This window comes from Knufia obscura, assembly GCF_036327395.1.
Source record: "Knufia obscura strain CCFEE 5817 isolate CBS 148926 chromosome Unknown scaffold_5, whole genome shotgun sequence".
Lineage (NCBI taxonomy): Eukaryota > Fungi > Ascomycota > Eurotiomycetes > Chaetothyriales > Trichomeriaceae > Knufia > Knufia obscura.
In genome coordinates this window covers 1-20448 of record NW_027042691.1, presented here as the reverse complement: position 1 = coordinate 20448, position 20448 = coordinate 1, and the positions used below count along the sequence as shown (strand labels likewise).

Here is a 20448-nt window from a genome sequence, read left to right as displayed (position 1 = left end):
TGGTATCAGAGCGTCGCCAATACTTCGTGCTATCCCATCACTTTCGCGAGAGTCGTTATTTGAGATCTCATACATTGGCGAGCGGAAGGTGCGCTGAGGGTGCGAGGTGGTGTTGAGCTTCACCTGACTAGCGGAGGACTTGGGAGCTGTAGCGGCTGTTAGATGGCGTCCTGCAAAGACGCTGGGGCCTTTCATATTCTCCACTATTGGAGGTCGCTGTGATTCAGAGCCTCCACCACTCGTCAAAGCATTCAGAACGGTGCCCACCTTGTGCGCAACAGCACAGAAGGCAGAAGTGTCAAAAATCATGGTTGCTCGTCTGGGCTTCCGCCATCTCGTATCTCCCAGAGCCTTGCTAACCGGCAAGGTGAAAGAGCGCCGAGTGACCCTTCCCGTACGAACTGCTAGCGACAAACGTCTTGGGCAAACCCACAGTTGGGCCGGGCCCCACGAATGCAGGTCAACCTTCAGCTAATAATAATGGTCGCCGGAGTAGTCACATCTGCACTCGCCTCGTTATCTCGTTGTTCTCTTGCATTGGTACACCCCGACTCCTGAAACCAACCTGCAGCGTTCCTGCACGGAAAGCATAACAATAAACGGCCAGCTCGGGTTCAAGTCGTGCAAGACGGCTCTACGGAATTGTCCCTGCCAGTGAAATCAACCCCAACTCTCCAAAACACCGCTTGCAGACATAAGGGAAGTGCTCCGACCGCCTTCCTGTCGCAAACGTTAGCCTCTGCTCGATTATTCGTCAACAGCAACGGTCGTCCTCAGATCAACCACACCACACCCGCCATTTCTTCACCACGTTCTTTATCGACGCTCCTTTGGTCGACGTCTACCATTCGCACGAATCACGTTGCGCGACACGTCTGCAAGCACACCACAGTAATTCTAGCAATTCTCCGAAAGCAACTCGTGCATTTCCAGCTTGACGAAACAGATTCTAAGGTCCGGATCACAACTACAGCATCTGTATTCGTGCTCCACCACTCCATCGACTCGACTGGACAATTCGTCGGCATTGTTTCAGCTTAGAGGAAGCATAAGTTGTACTTTCGCCGGTCACTGCATGGTCAGTCCAGCAAGTATTCTGATTGTAAAGAGAAAGCGCTGGTCGCTGAACTGAAGAATGCGTGTTTCTGCATAAGTGGAAGATCTGCTGAAGAACTGTGCCCTGCGGCTCAGCCAGCAGAAGAGGAGAACAAAGCCACTATCTGCACTTCACATTCCTCTCGACACCACTTTTGATCCGGAAACGACCCACTGTCTGTGCGCCGATGAGTTCTCAACTGCGGTCCGACGTTCCCATTCGCTTGTCAAGCGCAAAAGATAGGTCGAGAAGCAACCGGTCAAGAGGAGGAGATAGAGACAGAGACATGGCAGTCGCAACACTGCTTCAGCCCTCGCGGCAGTCTACCTCCACGACCTCTTCATTTGAGCCTCTTGCACGACAAAATACATTTGGCAGTCACGATGGCGCGCGATCGCTGCGGCAGAGTAAAAGGGCTAGTATGACTGCTCTGTTAGTGAGCATGAGCGCCAAAGATAAGGACTTGGAAATATCAGACGAACTTGCAAGAGCACAAAAGGTACTCAGAGACCTGAAGTCGAAGATCTCGGTGCAGTCGAAGAAGAATTTCGTGCTGGAGAAAGATGTTCGGTATCTTGACTCCCGTATAGCACTGCTTATCCAGAACCGCATGGCACTGGAAGAACAGAACGAAGTCGCAAGCCATCTAGACGAGGCCGCCGAACTACAAGAGGGCGAATTTCCGAACGACGAGAAGACACAACGCTATGGCAATTTGCTGTTTTTGTTACAATCAGAACCGCGCCATATCGCACACCTGTGCCGGCTTGTTACTATGGCAGAAATCGACTCGTTACTACAGACCGTCATGTTCACCATCTACGGAAACCAGTACGAGAGTCGAGAAGAGCATTTACTGTTGACCATGTTCCAGTCGGTCTTGACACATCAGTTTGAGACCATACCAGAGTACTCCAATTTGCTACGACAGAACACACCAGTATCACGAATGATGACAACATACACAAGGAGAGGCCCTGGTCAGAGCTACCTGAAAGAAGTACTTTCGTCTAAGATAAATTCTTTGATTGAGCTCGATGATATGGACCTGGAGATCAACCCTCTAAAGGTGTATGAGAACATGGTCAAGGAGATTGAAGAATCAGCAGGCACATTGCCAGATGACTTACCCCGGGCTGTGACCGCTGAGTTTGCCGCTGAGCATCCACAAGTCCAAGCAATTATCGAGCCGAGACTCAAAACACTAAGTGACCTCGCTGAAGGCTTTCTGGACGAGATCATTGTTGCGGTAGAGGAAGCTCCGTACGGTATCAGGTGGATATGCAAGCAGATCCGAAACCTGTCGCGACGCAAATATCCAGACGCCCGAGATGAGTCTATTTGTACACTTATTGGCGGGTTCTTCTTTCTTCGATTCATCAATCCTGCTATTGTAACGCCGAAATCATATATGCTCATTGAGCGAAACCCCGACGACAAGCCGAAACGGACATTGACTTACATCGCGAAAATGCTACAGAATCTGGCCAACAAACCATCCTATGCCAAAGAGCCATATATGATCAAGCTGCAACCGTTTATCCAAAGGAACAAGGACAGGTGCAACAAATTCATGTTAGATCTCTGCGAAGTGCAAGACTTCTACGAAAGTCTGGAGATGGACAACTATGTTGCGTTGTCGAAAAGGGATATTGAGCTCAACATCAGCTTGAACGAAGTCTACGCAACACATGCCTTGTTGGAGAAGCACACTGCAGAGATCGCGAAAGACCAAAACTCCCACCTTGCAATCTTGATGCGTGAGCTCGGTCCAGCACCCGCGCAACTGCCACGGAAGGAAAACAGAGCCATCATATTGCCGTTGTATAGCAAATGGGAATCGACGTTCGATGACCTCACCCAGCAGCTCGACATCACGCAGGAAGAGATCTTGTTTCTAGAAGCAAAGGCCGCATTCGTGCAGATCATCCGAAGTCTGCCGCCACACGCAAGTGCCGTGCGAAAACCTCTGAGGTTACAGCGTATTGCAGAAGCAGCTGGTACGCTACGGAATGACCCTGTCATGGTCAGGAAAGGCATCCGCTGCGTCGAATTGTTGAACACGCTGACAGACATGGGTGCTATCGAGAAGCAAGACGACTATGCCGCACTCCGGGACGAGATCGAACAGGAGCTAGTGCACCTTGGGTCGATGAAGGACAAGGTGCTGGAAGAGACACTCAAGCTCGAAGACGTGTACAAAACGATTAGGGATCACAATTCGTACCTTCTATCGCAACTCGACACATACAAAAACTACTTGCACAATGTCAGAAGCCAAGCTGAAGGTGTACGGCGACCTTCGAACGTAAGAGTTCGGGAACTTGGTCCGTACAAATTCTCACATGGACAATTGGAGAAGGATGGTGTGATCAAAAGAAGTAACGTGCCAGAGAACAGGAGAGGCAACATTTACTTCATGTTCAAGAGTCCAACAGCTGGCACTTTTGTGATTAGTCTTCACTACAAAGGTAAGCATCGTCACGTTGTGTAAGATGAGCGTTTGCTAATATGTCTCAGGTCGTGCCCGTGGACTCCTCGAACTTGACCTTAAGCTTGATGACTTGCTTGAGATGCAGAAAGATGGGCAGGACGAACTGGAACTCGAGTATGTCCAGTTCGATGTGCCAAAAGTTCTCACTCTTCTCAACAAGCGATTCGCAAGGAAGAAGTAGAAGAGATAGCTTTTGCTTGGAACACAATCTCAAGGCTCCGGTACACGACTTGTGATGAAGAGCCGGCAATGCCCCCAGCCGACTACAATCTGACCACGACCAACAGCAGCATTCTTGGAAGAAAGTCAGCAGACGTGCCAGTCGGCAACAGTCATCTCGGCGTTGACCTTATGCAAGCATTGAAAGGACGAATAGGAGATATAATGTCGATAGCCATACCATATAGCACACCCCAGGAGGCATATTTGATGAGTTAGATGATTTTCAGGACGGATACCCATTGTACTATTAGCCGACGACCGCGTCGATGCCAGGGAGACATTTCATAGCTGTACTCATACATAATATCAGATTTCAAACGTGCTCAGCCATGCTAGGAAACGATGCATCCTTCGTACTCGTTCAATTATTGCTCGAATTGGTACAGGGCAACCACGATCTGATCATGCCAAGACACGAATTATGTCATCCACGCTGTCCCTGCCTCAGCTTTCCCCTTCGACCCTGATCTCCTCAAGCGTCATCTGGAGCGTGGGTCAAATTATTCGTCCACGAGCCCTCATCAACAAAGCCCCACCGTGCATTGTCGCTACGGCTTCACCGATCTACCTACATACCAGGCTATCTTCAACACATCTTTAGCCCAACTACTCACGAATTCGTTACACACAACTGACCATTGCCCATCATGTCCGCCAGAGCCTCGAGAGAGTCCGCAAGGGCTACTGGGACAAATCCTCAGATGCAGCTTAATCCCAAGTACGACGACTATGATTTCCCCACGACCGCACCAGAACAGCAGCCTGGTCATCCAGGTCACACCACAAAAGAGCAAGATGCGCAGGTACAGCAGTTGCGGATGATGCTTGAGCAGGAAGGATACACAGACCGCCTAGACACCCTCACACTGTTGCGATTCCTACGAGCCAGAAAGTTCAACGTCCAGCTCGCCCACGACATGTAGGGAGAATACAACACAGGGAGAGAATATGCAGCTAACAGAACCAGGTTCGCCGCTAACGAGAAATGGCGAAAAGAGTTCGGCACAGACGAACTCGTCCACACCTTCGAGTACAAGGAGAAGCCAGAAGTCTTCAAGTACTACCCTCAATACTACCACAAGACCGACAAGGTACGCCAGACCAGATCTGACGGCCCTGCTGTCCCACCCATTCATTCTGTATCACATACTAACATCTCACAGGACGGTCGCCCAGTCTACATCGAGCAATACGGCAACATCGACCTAAACACCATGTACAAAGTCACCACCGCCGAACGCATGCTTTCAAACCTCGTCGTCGAATACGAAAAGGTCGCCGACCCCCGTCTCCCCGCCTGCTCCCGAAAAGCCGGCAAACTCCTTGAGACATGCTGCACAATCATGGACATGAAAGGTGTGGGCGTAACACGAATACCGAGTGTATACGGCTACGTCAAGCAGGCCTCTGCCATTTCCCAAGACCACTACCCTGAGCGATTAGGCAAACTGTACATCATCAACGCGCCGTGGGGTTTCAGTTCTGTGTTTAGTGTGGTCAAGGGCTTCCTGGACCCAGTCACAGTGAGCAAGATCCATGTATTGGGCAGCGGCTTCCAGAAGGAGTTGTTGGCGCAGGTGCCGAAGGAGAATCTACCGAAGGCATTTGGCGGGACGTGCGAGTGTCCTGGTGGCTGTGAGTACAGTGATGCGGGTCCGTGGCAGGATAGCCAGTGGGTGAGGGAGCCGAAGTGGGCTAAGAAGGCGGGTCAATCGACTGAGACGACGGGTGCTGCTGCGCCGACGCCGACACCGGCCGTGCAGAGTACTGATGGGGCGGCTGAGGGTGCGGGTCGTTTGGATGCTCCTGCTCCGGCATAGAATGCTGGTTCTGGAGAGAAGAAGGTTGGGATCTTTGGGAAGTTGTTGAGGAGGTTGACTGATGAGGTGAAGCCAGGAGGACAGAAGGTTCAAGGTGAGGTCTCAGCTGATCGTGACTTGGAGAGGGGCGTCGCGCAAGGTTGAGTGAGCGGTGCATGTCCCGGCATGGCATACAAACCCGATCAGACGAGTAGGAGCCTGGAGAATGATGGAGGAAGACATGTCGTGTTGTGACCGAAAGAGACGATACCACGAGACAAAACGAACCTCAGCAAGAAGGCGAAACAACGAAGCAGTGATGTTGAATATGCACACTTCTTCCAATATGACTTATGGCTGGCTACTATCACCTGGAGCATAGAGTTGAGCCGAACTCATAGACACGAAAAGCAAAAGCAATGAACACATATGAGGTTTGCTTAATACAAGATCGCTCGTTCGTAACATAGATCGGCCCACCACCTAAGGTACTTGAAGCCTCTTGTTTTGCTCTCCTATAGCACAGTCGGCGCGTTCTGGCTACTGCAGTGCCACCCTAAGCATGGATATGGGCCGTATGGTAGTCACAGAACAAGAGGCAAAGAGTGTGAATGATGGTATGCTCATGACATGATCACTCCTTCCTGGTATAGGCTGGCCTGGCACACTGCCTGTTTAGACCTCACGCTATCATCTCATATATTGCGTTCTCCGAGGCGTCAGTCAGCGCCGCCTTCCTCTTTCCCTTCGCCATGTCAAACGTGCTTCCTTGCATCTACGCTTCAAAGTCTAGACTTCGGCATAGTAGTACTTGCATCCTTCCTTGCTTCCCTTCGATTGCACCTCCTTCGACTGTACTTACTGCGTTGTAGCGCAGTGATTGTGGCTTCTGTTCTCGACGACTCGTGTTTGCTGAGCTGGCCTTGCTTTATTCTGTTTCTCCTTCTTCGTGACAAGGGTCTCGTTGGCGTGCGTATTCGTGGTGTGATCAGTATCGCGCCGAGTCGGGCAGGATTCCTTGTCGGTGCCGTTGTGGTTGTCATTGTCTTCCTGTGAATGGACGGAGGTCCTATCATGACCATTCGAGCTGAGGTACATACGAGACCGCGGTGCTGGCTGTTCGCTTGGCGGCAATATGACATCTCAATGGAAGAAGGCGCAGTATCTGCGCCTTCTCGGTTTGCTGGAGTGGGAGCCTCGCTTGGGATTGCTCCTGGGATGGCTGCGGAGTGTTATGTTTCTTTGGTATTCTGAATGTTGTGTTGTGTTATTTTGCGCTGTGCTGTTTCCAACCCCAAACGATACTCGTGGCTGCTCACTCAAACTCCCCCGCAACATTCCTCGCCCGTTGAACCTTGCCCACCGTCTCCGTCAGACTGCCCACATCATGGTCGCCGTCCTCTTTCCTCTGAGCCGCACCACTGAGTACCGCAAGATCACCCACGCCCCGCTCATAGACACCTCGTACGTCCTCGTTCCAGCCCTCCCTCATCGAATCCAACTCTAGCCCCGTGTACGTCCCATTCCGTACCCTTGCCTGCTCACCCTCCCACTCCTCCTCGTCTCTCGCCAGTGCAGCTTCAAGCTGGCTCGCATATTTCTCCGCAGAGGACCTGGGTGCCTCACACCGAAGTTTACTCACCTGCGCCGTTAAGCTCTCGAGTTCACCGTGGAGAGACGCTAGCTTTTTCTGGAGCCGCAGATCGAATGCGCTGTATGTGTAGTGGAGGCCTTCGATTTCCTGGGAGGGATCGAGTGGTTGTGACGTTGTGGAGTCTGGGTCAGGCGTCGGATTGCTGCAGGAGGGGAGTTGGGCTTGTGGGAGGGACGAGGCGTCGATACCGTTCACGCTGATTGAGTGGGATGCTGAGCTGTGTGTCTGGGCGAGGAATGCATCGACTAGCAGGCGGACGTGGCGGCGCATGGGGTCTTCGTTTTCATCTTCTTCCCCTCCATTCTTACCACCCTGCGCATGCTGGTCTTGTGATGTCGGTTCTGGCGCGCCACCAAGAGTGATCACCTCCGCTGGCGCGGCCTGCTTCGCGCTGAGTGGGAAGTGGAGGTCTAGTTTCTCGCGGGCTGCTTGGGCGAGGTTGGTTTGGAGGTAGGTCAGGTCGGCGTGGGATTGCAGCTCTATCTTTCGGTGGTGCGGGTTTGGGATGGGATTCGGGTGTTTGGTGGTAGGGTTGGAGTTGTTGGTCGTGGTTTGAGCCATTCTATGAGGCCTGTTGCTGTTGCGGTGACTATGGCGGCGGTGAGGAAGTTTTTGAGGAGTGGGGAGGGCATGGGGAGGGGTTGTTGTGGGTTGTTGAGTGTTTGTTTACATGCGCTAGGTTTGGGGGGGGTGAGGATGTAGTGATCTTGATTAGGCTCCTTACTACAGTGAGGAATTGGTCAACAGTGGTCGAGGAGCCGTCACAGTCGGAAAAGATCTGGTCACGGATTTGCTCCTTCTACGCCGATGCTTCTGCTCATCATCGTTACGCGCAGTCGCGCCTGCCGGACGCGTGAAATAGTTTGTCCTGTTTGTATGCTTCGGTCGCTAGAACTGCCACATATGAGTAGCCGGAACGAACCGACTCTTTCCTTCCCTCGGATTCGAATTTCGCACTTTCTTCACCAGACCACCTCCTCGTGCTGCCGTCGGCGCTTGCCGCCAGAACATATCGGAAACACACTTCACAAAGCCTCGTGGGCATTAGACGAGATTTGTTGAGGTCAATACTGATTGCGCTAGCTGTTGTGGCAAGATCGGGTCACGAGCCTCTGTATAGGGTAGCCTGACAACCCTAAGGAGGTCTCCGAGTACCTCTCGACCACTGTTACGCGACTGTTCCTTGGAACCCTTGTTCACGGCCTTGCACGTCACAATCAGACCACGCTTCCCACGAAAATCGCGTGTAGAACGTGATGTTCGTGTAGCGTTGCACCTGGCGCACCAACCAAATCCCGGTTTCTCTTCGTCGAAAGTCTCCGCGTGTGACATGCTTCTCCACAATATCCCTCAGGCTATGCTTCGGATTTCTTGCAACTCACCTGATTCGTATCGTGCCGAGTCAATTTCATGGACTGCGTGGTACTGCTGACATGTATATAGCCTGCCATGGCATCGCATTTAGCATGTCTTACTGCACTGCCACAGCAAGACACGGAACAAATCGTACAGCGAATATCGGACAAAGCTAACATATATACACCCAACATCCTCTACAGTAAAAAGATCGTATTGCCGGTATCCTTCTGAACCAAGCAAACACAATGGCATCCTCAACAACATCCTCAGAGAGCTCATCGCCCTTCTCCCTATTCGGAAGACTCCTCTCAAACAAACCCTCACGCTTGTCTGGACGGATGGGCAGCATATATACCGGCATGTGCTCTGAACTCGAGCCAGAGCGCCCACATGGTGTGGCCGCAGAAGCTTGGAATGCCTCAGTCGAGCCTCAAGTCCAGCAACAGCGATACCGATCTGATAGCGACTCAAGTGCTATTACCACTGAGACGGATGCTGCCAAGTCACCTGTTTTCAACGTGCCAAAGTGGACATGGCCTGAGCGCAAAGCATCCTCGGGCTCGTTGACGCCAGTATCGGAGCCCTTGAAGCCATCCTCGTCGTGAGACATGAGAAGATCACCGAGACGGAAAACTTCGCTTGGCGAGCGTGTGCTGCTTGGAGCCCTGTCGACACCGAGTCTTGGACACCTGAGACGAGGACGACTGCAAGAATCACGTTTCGACCGTCTCCGCGCCGAATGTGGAATTATTGCAGTTGACCTGGCCGTTCAACTAGGCTCGATGGTGCAGACATACCAATGCGGCCGCAAATACAGGCCATAAAGGCTGAATGAAGCCCTTATTCTTTCCACAATGAATTCCCCACTAGCTCCTGCCCGGACGAACGTGTTACGACACGGGATCGCATCAGGTGAGGACCAGTCGCACCGCTGAGGTACCGTGCTCCTATTGTTGTTGGGGATAGCATGCTCGCAGGGATGTGACACGGTCCTGTCGGTGAGACAATTGGAAGGTCTTCGGAAAGGATCATGGGGGATGACATGTGAAAAGGAACGCGGGGTGAGGTTGAGCATCCACTATTAGTGAGGCATCTCACAATCGCTTGTTATAGACAAGGCTCATCCTGCTTTGATTGGAGTGATCCGATACCTTCAGCGGCCCTGTGAAGGTAGCTCTCGTACTAGATCAGCATCTGTATCACAATAGCCTCACCTTTCTCCTCCGGAAAATACCATACATAGTCCATGGCCAATGTTGTGAAATCATCGTTGTTCCGACCGAGAGCTATTCAGTCCTCATATCGCCTATGGCACTGATGATGCTACTCTTCAAGTACGACAGTCGTTTGATCAGGACGCTACGCGACTTCAGTGGCCCGAAGGCCTCCGGACTTTGGCACTATGCTGATCCAGCTTTGGTGGAGGCAAAGCCGTCAGCTTGGCTGTTCATCAGCATGGTAAGTTATGGTGGACTGTATTTGGCACTGGAAGCGAAATGGTCGGCTTAGGGTCGCGGCAGGAAGCCAGGTGCAACTATCGACAATTGCATTAGTTCAGCCACCTACTGAGGTCGGAGACGAGAAAGCCGCCTGCTGGTTACTGTAGCTCCGTCCGGACGATCAAACTTGCCGCATTTATGCTTGTGCTTCGTTAGGCGCCACGAGCCTAAAGTGCACACCCTAAGCGATGACTTAGGCGTTTGACTTAGGCCTGGAGGCGCCTAAGTCTGCGGTGGGACTTTTTGACCATGCGGCCACTTTGATCGTCCGGACGGAGTGTAGGTAAATGAGTTCGGCAAAGATTATGGGCCCGGGCATGTGCGTTTATGCCCGGAGATTGCCGACTTCATGGCTTCACTCCGCTGAGCATTTCAATGCAGTGCACGGCACCGAACGCGATTTATGAATACTATAAAAGGTCATTGCATGGCTGTGTGACATGGTCCATTCCATGGAGGGGCAAAGCAAGAAGTATGAGTCTGCAGTGTGGTCCGGGTGGTGTCAATTGTAATTGAGGAAATATGTTGACTGTATAAACATGAGAAATTTGAAAGCCGACAGCGCGCACATAAGCAAACCACCAATTGATATGTTCATCGGCGGTGTAATGGTCTTGTGAGGACGGAGCATGTTTTCACACTAAACTTTGCATTGTCACCTGAAACATTGCAGAGAGATCCGATAGCTGTTCGTGACGAGAAATATCATGCCCAACTCGAAGACACCGGCGCCTTCATGAACACGCCCGAAAGGGACGAAAATCTCCGTGTTTGCTATAATAATGACATTGTCTATTTAAGAACGCTTGCCTGCTTGATCAAGACGCTGGACACGATGCAGACGGTTAAGCTAGGTTGCATATCTGGATAGATCACCGCCACAAATTATCTACAGTAGTCGTCCTTCGAAGATGGCCTTAGATCGTGACATGCTTCGTCGCAGCGTTCCTGCCAAAGGTGTTCCGCAGCGTACAAACTGTGCCAGACGTGAGCAGACGAGTGTCCCGTAACTGGAAAACATCCTGGACGGTCTTGTTGAAATACCCGGTGAGAAATACCTCCTTAACCTCAGCCCGTGAGTTGACAACCTCGACTCTCACGATCCTCTGGTCGGAAGGCGTGGAGTTGGTGTCATCCATGTCGCTCGCTACCATCTCAAACTCGATGTACTTGGCCGTACTTAGAGCCAAGACGATAAACGTGTTCAGATTGTGCACTCTGTCGGCGCCAAGGAAGGGTCGAGTGAGACATAACCTCTGCAGCTTTGGGAAGTTCGACGCCGTAAAAAGCGGGAAGTTGCACGCCGGAGGAAGTGGTGAGGGCCTCAACATGAACGGTATCGATTTGGCAGCGTACCGCTCGTGCGTTAGCTTGCGGATGATGTTGATGGGTGTTTGTGAGAGTGGGTAATGCCAACAGGGACACCAGTCCTTCAGGACGAACTCGGTCTCTGGGAAGAAGAAAGGCTTAGCTTCGGCGTTGACTTGCTTGTTGGTAAGGAGGATATTGATGCCTGAAGTGGGGTTGTGGGCGCAGATCCTGTGTAACCTTCCTTTTATTTCGTGACTGATAGTTGTTGTGAACGATGAGGGTAGTGCTCCGGAATATTTGTTTGTAGAGGTGGAGACGCAGCTCAGCTGGCAGAGCCATCGGGTCGAACGTGGGTACAGCCATACTTGAACAGTTGTAGGTTGTGGTTGATGTCAGTGTTGGTAAACTAGTTTGACAATGTTGAGATCTGCCAAGTAGATGGAAGAGGAAGAGGCTCCGCGGCTCCTTGACCTCGATGCGGCCTTTGGGTGTTGTAGTTTCGTTGTGGGCCAGTGCCGGACAATGGACCTTTCTCTGCTTTGTATACATATACTTCGTTTCGCCAAGCAGTCTGTTCACTGACGTGGTGGCCTTCAATGCGGCCGTTGAGTAGTAGCGACCTGAGGAGCGAATAGGTGGGCTGTCTGTTTGCTTTGCATCAGGATCTGAGATTGTCTCAGGCGCTCCGAGCGTTTTGTTAATGCATCATTTGGCCACATATAGCATGCCACAGCATCATCTACCTCTATTCTTCAGCACTCGGGCCAACCCCAGCGTGTTGAAGACGCAGGCGGCTCACAATCTGTGCAGCGCAGGGGCTTGTTGACGCCATAGCTCATGCTGTGGGCCAAGCGTTCAACATTCGGAATACTTCATGCTCACCTGCCGGTGTGCTGGCATTTCTGACAATGAGTTACCTCACTTGAGTACTGTTAATTGCTTTGTATAGTGTCTGACTCGCTCCGAGAGTCAGGCAAGCTGAGTCCCGGCGAGAGCGTGATAACCTCATGCGTTGATAGATGATACGCTCAACAAGATCAAACCGCAACGGCCACCACAGCCCCAGGTTCGTCTAGACGTTGCCAACTCAGATCCAAACAACCCATGCACAGTGTGTCGGAAAGCCTCCGTCTAGTGCTCATGTAAAAAGCCGTCAGGCACTTCCACATCTAAGAATTCACAGAACGGTGCCTGGTCATCTTTAAGTTATCACTCGAAAGACTCCCACAACCAGTCTTAGGTGGCTTTCTGCATTGCAAATAACTTTCTGAACAACAGGAACTTCCGGACAACAATCTCCCCATAGTCCGTGAACGTCCGGCTGATCTTGCAAGGGAAAGGATATCAGGCCATGCATAGCGACATTGGTGGGGGGCGCTCGATTCTTTGTGTAACGAGCCTGACGCGAACAGTACCTTCGGCTGATAGGCCTATGCAGTGGCTTTCAACCACAACGATTGGTCCGTTGTAGCTAATGTTCGCGAGCAGTCGAAGGTTTTCGCGCTGAATCACGAGTCGTAGACCACGTGAGATACTATCTTCTTCACTTCGGACGATCGCCTTCTAGAGTCACCCGCCACATGCTCCTGCGATACCCGTGATAGTCTGTCGCAGTAGGTCAGCATCCGAAACAAGCTACGGAAGAAATATGATCTTACCATTGATAGGATTATGCAAGGCACACCGGTTATCCCAGAAAGCAATGCTACCTACATCCCACCTGAAACGGCATGTGAACTCTGGCTGAATCTGGTGCTGGAAAAGGAAAAGCAGGAGAGGGGCCGACTCAGCCTCCGTCCAGCCCTCAAAGTGACTGGTATGCGCGGAATTGACGTAGAGCGACTTTCGCCCAGTCTCTGGATGTGTCCGAACCGCCGGGTGCACAGCCTGAAGGGCATCAGATTTATGACCGGAATCCTTGATTCTGTCTTCTCGTGTCTTGCTTACGTCGGCTTTGGCGGACGAGCTGACACCTTTGAGAGTTGACAAGGTCTCTTTCAGACCAGGCGACAATGCTTCGTACGCAAGGTACTGATTGGCAAACAGTGTGTCACCGCCGTAAGGAGGCACTTCAAGCGCAAGCAGGACAGATCCCATTGGCGGCTTCTCGAAATATGACGTATCGGTATGCCAGATGCCACCGAAGTTCGTCTTCTCATGCTCGCGCTTTAGGACATTGATGACTTCCGGATGACCTTCGATACCCTTCACGAAGGGATATTCCACAGGCTTGCCGAACTTAGAGGTAAAATCGAGGTACGATGTTGGAGTCAGCTTCTGATCACGAAAGAATATGACCTGGTGGTCAAGCAAAGCTTTTCGTATGGCTGAAGTCGTCTCTGGTGTCAATCCTGAGGACAGATCGACCTTGCGGATCTCTGCTCCTATAGCACCGGATATGGGATTGATCTCGATACCGGAAGCTGTAGCATATGTTCGAGCACTGCGTGGATTTGATGTTCGGAGAGCGCTCGCTGTCCGCAGATGACGACTGTTTTGGCGCAGAGTATTCTGCAGACTCCAAGCCGGCGACATCTTGTAGACTGATGTTCGTTTCGCACTTGAATTGAAGCAAGACACGGCCGGAGCAAGCGTGAGATGTGTTAGCGATGTGCAAGCTCGTAGTGCTGTAGAGTAGACGTGCACTTCTTAAGGCCCGAGGATGCCGGTGTCGGCGTGCCGTCTGATCGGAGCTTCAGCTCCTCGGTCTTCCCCGCATCACGCCGCTACCCACCTGAATAGGCTTTGGCTTCATGCACTCCAGGTTCTGCATAACCTAGACTAACGCTTAGCACATGTAATTTGGACACACCAGTAAATTAGACGCGTCACGCGATGTAAACATACTAATATAACGATCTTTTATCTACTATAGATATCTATTAAATAATTATATAAGCAATCCGATACCGAGAACGTATTCGCGAGGCTGTAAAATAATATAATAAAGCTTTTAGTAATTCCTTATATAAAGCCGATTATAAGTTCGGTATTACTAAATTGATTATAGGAAAAGCGGCTATAAAATAATTTAGCGAACTTTATAAGCTATACGCTAACTCTAGGTTATTAGAAGATTAAGAAAGAACACTAGTTAAGTATATTTTAGGTCTTTAACTTTAACTTAGATTACTTTATTATCTAGAACTTCGTATAGTAGCTAATAAGTTAGTAAAAGATAATATATTCTCTTCTTAGCTATATTAACTACTTAGTACTAACTAGATTACTAACTTTATTTCTTAATATCTAGAAATCCGTTCGCGAAAAGAATAGTTACTTAATATAAAGTAAATCTTAGTAAGTTAGCCTCTACTTTTACGTTTATAATTTACTATAGTAGAACTTATTCTTTTAGAAGTAGAAGTGTTACGGTTTAATACACGACCAGGTACACGGCCAGGCGCACGACCAGGCATACGACCAGATAAACACTAAAGCACACGCCAGGACACACGTCAGGGCATGCGCCAGAAGTAGAATCAGTTAGTGGGCTGAAACCAGAATCGGATAAGGACGAAAACAGTTTAGGACACGAAAGGACAAGCGAGAAAGCACGTAATATCCCAAAAGGGATCTAAGGTCACCAAGGTTCCTAAGATTCGACCTTAGACAACCTTAGGCACCTTAGATAACCCCGAAGAAGGTATAGGACAAGAGTATATAGCAACGACTCTCCTCCGTATAGTTTCTATAGCTTCGTAGTCAACCTAAGTTATACCAGAACCCTACCTATATATAACTCGACCTTATATTAAATACTTATTAGCCTAACATCCTACTTAGCTTACTTAAGTAGAACCATAGAGGTTCTACTCGTACCATTACTAGTCACGTAGAGATACCGGCCTTATAATATTTTAACTACCATACTCACTAAGTACGATAGCCTATAAGTACAGGTAACCCTATTAAGTTTACTTAAAGAGAGCTTAGCAGTAGACTATAATCACTAATAGGAATAACGAACAGCTTTTAATCATTAAACGTATCATCACTAAGGATATCTTTAACAGGATTAAATAGTAAGTCTAACGCCTCCGTTACTAACCTCGCGTTATTAGGAACTAAGAATAGTAAATTAAAGATTAAGGAACCTAAACCCTTTAATAGAGATCCTATAAGCTTTAAAGGCTTTAAACAGCAGGTTAGAGTGTGCCTTTAATTTTTAACCCTTTAAGAGTAGGAGGACAAGGTCCTCTAGGTCGTAAATTACCTACGAGATAGAGCCCGGAAGTGGCTTAAGCCATATCTAGACGACTTCTTAGACCACCTTAACAAGAACGACTAAAAGCCACGAACTAACGAGCTCTTCGAGAACGTTAGGATATTCCTTAAGGATATAGAAAAGTTATACGATAGCGTCGATAAGCTTAAGAAAGCCAAACGACAAATGCATAGCCTTAGGCAGACTAGAGCTGTCGCCACCTACACTACTGAGTTTTAGTAGATTACTAGACGACTAGAATAGGACGAATCCGCACTAGTAGCTAAGTACTACTTCGGACTTAAGGACTTCATTAAAGACAAGATTTTAGAGCGTAAGAACGAACCTAACGGGCTTAACGAACTTATTAAGGTCGCTATAAAGATCGACTCCCGCGCTTAGGAAAGGAAGATAGAGAAGTCGCGGAATACAGGGTACTCTAGAAAGAGGTTCATAAGTAAAGGGGATAACAAGTAATCCTATCAACGGGACCCCGATACTATAGATTAGCAGGCTAATCAAGTAATCAAGTTTGATAAACGGCCAGGAAAGAAGAGGATATTCGCGCCACAATAAAAGAAGTTCACACCAAAGAAAAGAACTATAACGGATACGCAACAAAAGCGATACCGTAACGGCGAATACCTCTAGTATAAAAAGAAAGGACACTACGCTCGAGAGTATCGAAATTCGAGAAAACAAGTTAATATAGCCGAGAAACAACCTATATAAGAGAAGACCTCCGAAAGGGATAGGAATACCTTACTTAACGAGCAAAATAAGGAACTCGATATAAGCAACACCCGATACCCGGAGCACGGCTATATATCGTAGACTACCTGCTACGAGGATAACTATTACATCTATAAAAGCGATAAAGATAGCTCTAAATGGTATCCGAAGAAACCGTGTAAGGCAAAGAAGCCTATACGACAAGCTAACGTACACGAAGCAATAATCCCTATAAAAAGAGATCCCCGAGTGATTAGCTACAACGAAGAAGGAACCACTTATAAGACATAGTATTAGAGATAAAAGATAATAGAGGAAGCGGCCGCTTACGGTACAACGCTCACCAACGTAATCCACGACCTAAATAGACCATAACAGACTACGCCTATGCTCATGTTCCTTAGGTATAATACTTCGTAAGCTATAGGAAAGAAATTACCTATACGACAGGCTAATACGCATAAGAGGGTAAATAACAGTATATAAGACCCCAGCGTTATACGATACAACGAAGGGGACGACTACCTAATTTTAGAAACACGATACTAGAGATAAGTTAAAAGTGAATATAAAGCTAAACAGAACGGTACCGAGATCGGTTAGCTTATTTACGATCCTATAGGGCTACGAAGACACGAGGTAATATAGATAGTCTTAGATGCAGATACGAAGACCTTAGGGAAATATAAGGAACTACTTAAACGCAAATACGGACCCGGTATCAAATACGAAATCCAAAAACACTAAGGAAAGCTTAAAACCGAAGATTACTCATTTAATAAAGACGAGGTTAGTAAAATAATCAATAAATATACGGAATATATAGAGAAATTAGCTAAAGAAGTTAAATAATAAGCTAATTAATCGAGAAAACGAGACCCTCTATAAACATCTACGATTCTATAGAATAATAAGTAGATTATTATACAGACTAATTAGTAGGTATATATAAGTTGCACAACGTTTAAGAAAAGGATACTAGGGGTATACTATTATAAGGAATCATAAACGAGAGTTTATACACTAAAGGCACCTTACGGGTAAACCTACGACTGTATTAAGCTAGACATCCGTAAAGGAGCCGCAGTACAGTAAGGACCCGATAACGAAAAAATAGTAACTTAATATTCCCTCGTAGAGCTACGTTTACTACTATATACCGGTAAGACACCGAGACCAGCTATAACGTCGGAATATCCCGAGTTAGAATATTCCTCTTCGGAAGTAGAGACTTCAGATAAAGAGAAGGATACGACCACAACGATTATAGGACGGCACGTTAACAGAATAGTAATCCGGACTAACCGATAGTTCTAGGATTAGTGCACGGATCTAAACTGTAAGTAAGAGGCTTAGTATCAACACAAGTACTTTAACCCTAATAGCCTACCGAGAAGGGAATACACCGAGAGTATATAGAGTATCTGTTACTCTAAGGACTATAGGAAAGTAATAAATACTCCTAGTCCCTATACACACTAGATATATATAGTACAGAATAAACAGACTATACCGCTATCCTACTTTAAACGTCTACTACACTAGGATACGCCTAAGGTAGAACGATACACCGAAAGATTAAACGCAGTCAATAAAGCGATATCGGACTTCGAACTAGACAGTACGTTAAAAAACGATAAGGCCGTCGTAAGCCGAGACAACTAGCGACGAAGCCACAGAAAGTCTGTAACCTAATAGCTAAGGAAAAGAACCTTAAGCTAATAGAGGTTACCGCGCGTATAAATAGAAAGACCGTTAGGGCAATAGTAGATACGGGAGCTAATGTAAGCTTAGTATCCTAAAGCTTCGTTACTCAATACCTACAAGGCATAAGAAAAGAGAAGTATAAGCCATACTTACTAAAAGGAATAAATCAGAACTACAGTAAGGTATCTAAGAAAATTCGAATAGCTTAAGTACAATATTAGAATAGGTATTATCTTATAAACCTAGATATTATTAAGAACCTTAATACGGAATATATATTAGGACTAGATTAGCTAGACTAAACAGGATTCCTAATTAACCCCTTAAGAAGATAATTAATAGATCAATCATAGTTCGAATTCAAATAATATATAATAGTAGTCTAGGCGAGGCCGCTTTACCGCGATACAACTACCGAGAAACAGGTGAATCGGATAGCTAAGACAAACGATTAGAAACAAGAGATAGAATAAGCGCTAAACGAACTAGAGATACCTTATAAGTACTAAGACTATAAGGATCTATTTAAAGATGATAAAACACGAACCGCTTTACTAAAACACTAACCGTAGGACTACGAAATACCATTAGTTAAAGGAAAGAACTCAACTAAAGAACGTATCTATCCTCTGTTACGAGCATAAGAAATAGAGCTATAAAAGTACATCGATAAGAATATAAAGAAAGGATTTATCTAATCGTTAAAATCACCGGCTAAATACCCGATTCTCTTTATACTAAAGAAAGATAGATCTCTTCGACTATGCGTCAATTACCGAAAACTCAACGAGATCACTATTAAGAACAGTTACCCCTTACCGTTAATATCTAAGTTACAGGACCGACTCTAAGGAGCTAAATAGTTTACGGTCTTAGACCTTCACAGAGTATACAACCTAATTCGTATAAAGGAAGGTAAAGAATAAAAGACCGCTTTTAGCACTCGCTATAGACTCTATAAGTACCAAGTAATGCCTTTTAGCCTTACTAACGCACCTGCGTCATGTCAAGCACTTATTAACAAAGCTCTATACAAAGGACTCGACATCTTCGTAATAGCTTACTTAAATAATATACTAGTGTTCTCTAAGACGAGGGAAGAATATATAAAGCATATTTAATAGGTCATAGAACGACTTTAAGAAAGAGAGCTAAAGCTTAAGCTAGAGAAATATGAGTTCTTTAAACACGAAGTTCCGTTCCTAGGATCTATCGTTAGCGACTATAGTATTAGACCGAACCTAGCGAAAGTATAGTCTATACTGGATTAGCCCGAACTAAAAAATATTAAGGAAGTACAGAGTTTCCTTAGGCTAGCTAACTACTACCAACGATTCATTAAAGGATTCTCACGAATCGCTTCACCACTATTAGTATTAACAAAGAAGGGACTATAATTCACTATAGGAACCGAAGCACGAGCTGCTTTTAAATAACTAAAAGAGCTATTTACTAAAGCACCTATACTAGTCTGCTTTGATCCAGAAAAGAGGATAGTTATCGAGACCGATACCTTAGGATTTACTATCGCTACAGTTATCAGTTAACCGAATAACAAGGGAAAGATACAACCAGTCGCATACTACTCTAGGAAGATATTACCCGCTAAAACCAATTACGAGATTCATAACATAGAGTTACTCACGATCATCAAAGCAATACGTGAATAGGGAGTGTACTTAGAAGGATCCAAATACCCTATCGACATGTATTTAGACCACTTAAATTTAACCTATTAGACTTCGTTTAAGAAACTAGGAAAACGATAAATCAGATAGGCCGAAACAATAGCACTATACAAATTCAAGATCCACCACGTTAAAGGAATAGAGAACGCTAGAGTAGACGTTCTTAGCCGAAGACCTAACTACGCTAAAGGCAAGGAAAAGACGATTAAATTCTAACTCTTTAAGCCAGAAGGTAATACACTGGTATATACCTAACCACAGGTTAATCGAATAGAAAAAGTCGATAATATTCTAACGGAATAAAAGGAAAAGATTATTAGAGCACACTACAATAATCGAACCGCAGGATATTTCGGAGTTAATAAAATAACTAAGCTAATCACTCGAAATTAGACCTAGCCAGGATTAAACAAAGATATCAAGAACTATATCAATCAATATAACGTGTATACAAGAACGAAGGCGTCTAGACACAAGCCGTATAGGAAACTTCAGGCTTTAGAACCACCTTTAGGTATATAGAAAGAAGTTATAATGGACTTTATTAGACCGCTACCGATATCTAAGGACCTAGTTACTAAACAGAAATACAATATAATCTACGTAATTATGGACCGACTCACTAAATACGCTTACTTTATTTCGATCATAGACATTATAAAAGCGGAAGAACTTACGTA

At 47.1% G+C, this 20448-nt stretch overlaps 5 protein-coding genes across 5 annotated transcripts; 3 read left to right on the top strand and 2 right to left on the bottom strand.

The window, feature by feature from the left end:
- Window positions 1-1517: 1517 nt before the first annotated feature.
- On the top strand, window positions 1518-3771 carry gap1 (RasGAP protein; the record flags this gene model as incomplete). Its single annotated transcript, XM_064873226.1, has 2 exons — window positions 1518-3567; window positions 3617-3771. The coding sequence occupies 2 exons, from the start codon at window positions 1518-1520 to the stop codon at window positions 3769-3771; spliced, it is 2205 nt and encodes a 734-aa protein (XP_064730330.1).
- A 688-nt stretch (window positions 3772-4459) lies between these two features.
- Window positions 4460-5632, top strand: SEC14 (cytosolic factor, phosphatidylinositol/phosphatidylcholine transfer protein; the record flags this gene model as incomplete). The annotated part of the gene is made up of 3 exons (XM_064873225.1): window positions 4460-4731; window positions 4780-4903; window positions 4976-5632. The coding sequence occupies 3 exons, from the start codon at window positions 4460-4462 to the stop codon at window positions 5630-5632; spliced, it is 1053 nt and encodes a 350-aa protein (XP_064730329.1).
- Window positions 5633-6926: 1294 nt separating this feature from the next.
- Window positions 6927-7826, bottom strand: PMZ80_004801 (uncharacterized protein; the record flags this gene model as incomplete). The annotated part of the gene is made up of 1 exon (XM_064873224.1): window positions 6927-7826. The coding sequence occupies one exon, from the start codon at window positions 7824-7826 to the stop codon at window positions 6927-6929; it is 900 nt and encodes a 299-aa protein (XP_064730328.1).
- Window positions 7827-8869: 1043 nt separating this feature from the next.
- Window positions 8870-9229, top strand: PMZ80_004800 (uncharacterized protein; the record flags this gene model as incomplete). Its single annotated transcript, XM_064873223.1, has 1 exon — window positions 8870-9229. The coding sequence occupies one exon, from the start codon at window positions 8870-8872 to the stop codon at window positions 9227-9229; it is 360 nt and encodes a 119-aa protein (XP_064730327.1).
- Window positions 9230-11040: 1811 nt separating this feature from the next.
- Window positions 11041-13969, bottom strand: PMZ80_004799 (uncharacterized protein; the record flags this gene model as incomplete). The annotated part of the gene is made up of 2 exons (XM_064873222.1): window positions 11041-11636; window positions 13093-13969. 2 exons carry the CDS (start codon window positions 13967-13969, stop codon window positions 11041-11043), a joined length of 1473 nt encoding a protein of 490 aa, XP_064730326.1.
- Window positions 13970-20448: the final 6479 nt, after the last annotated feature.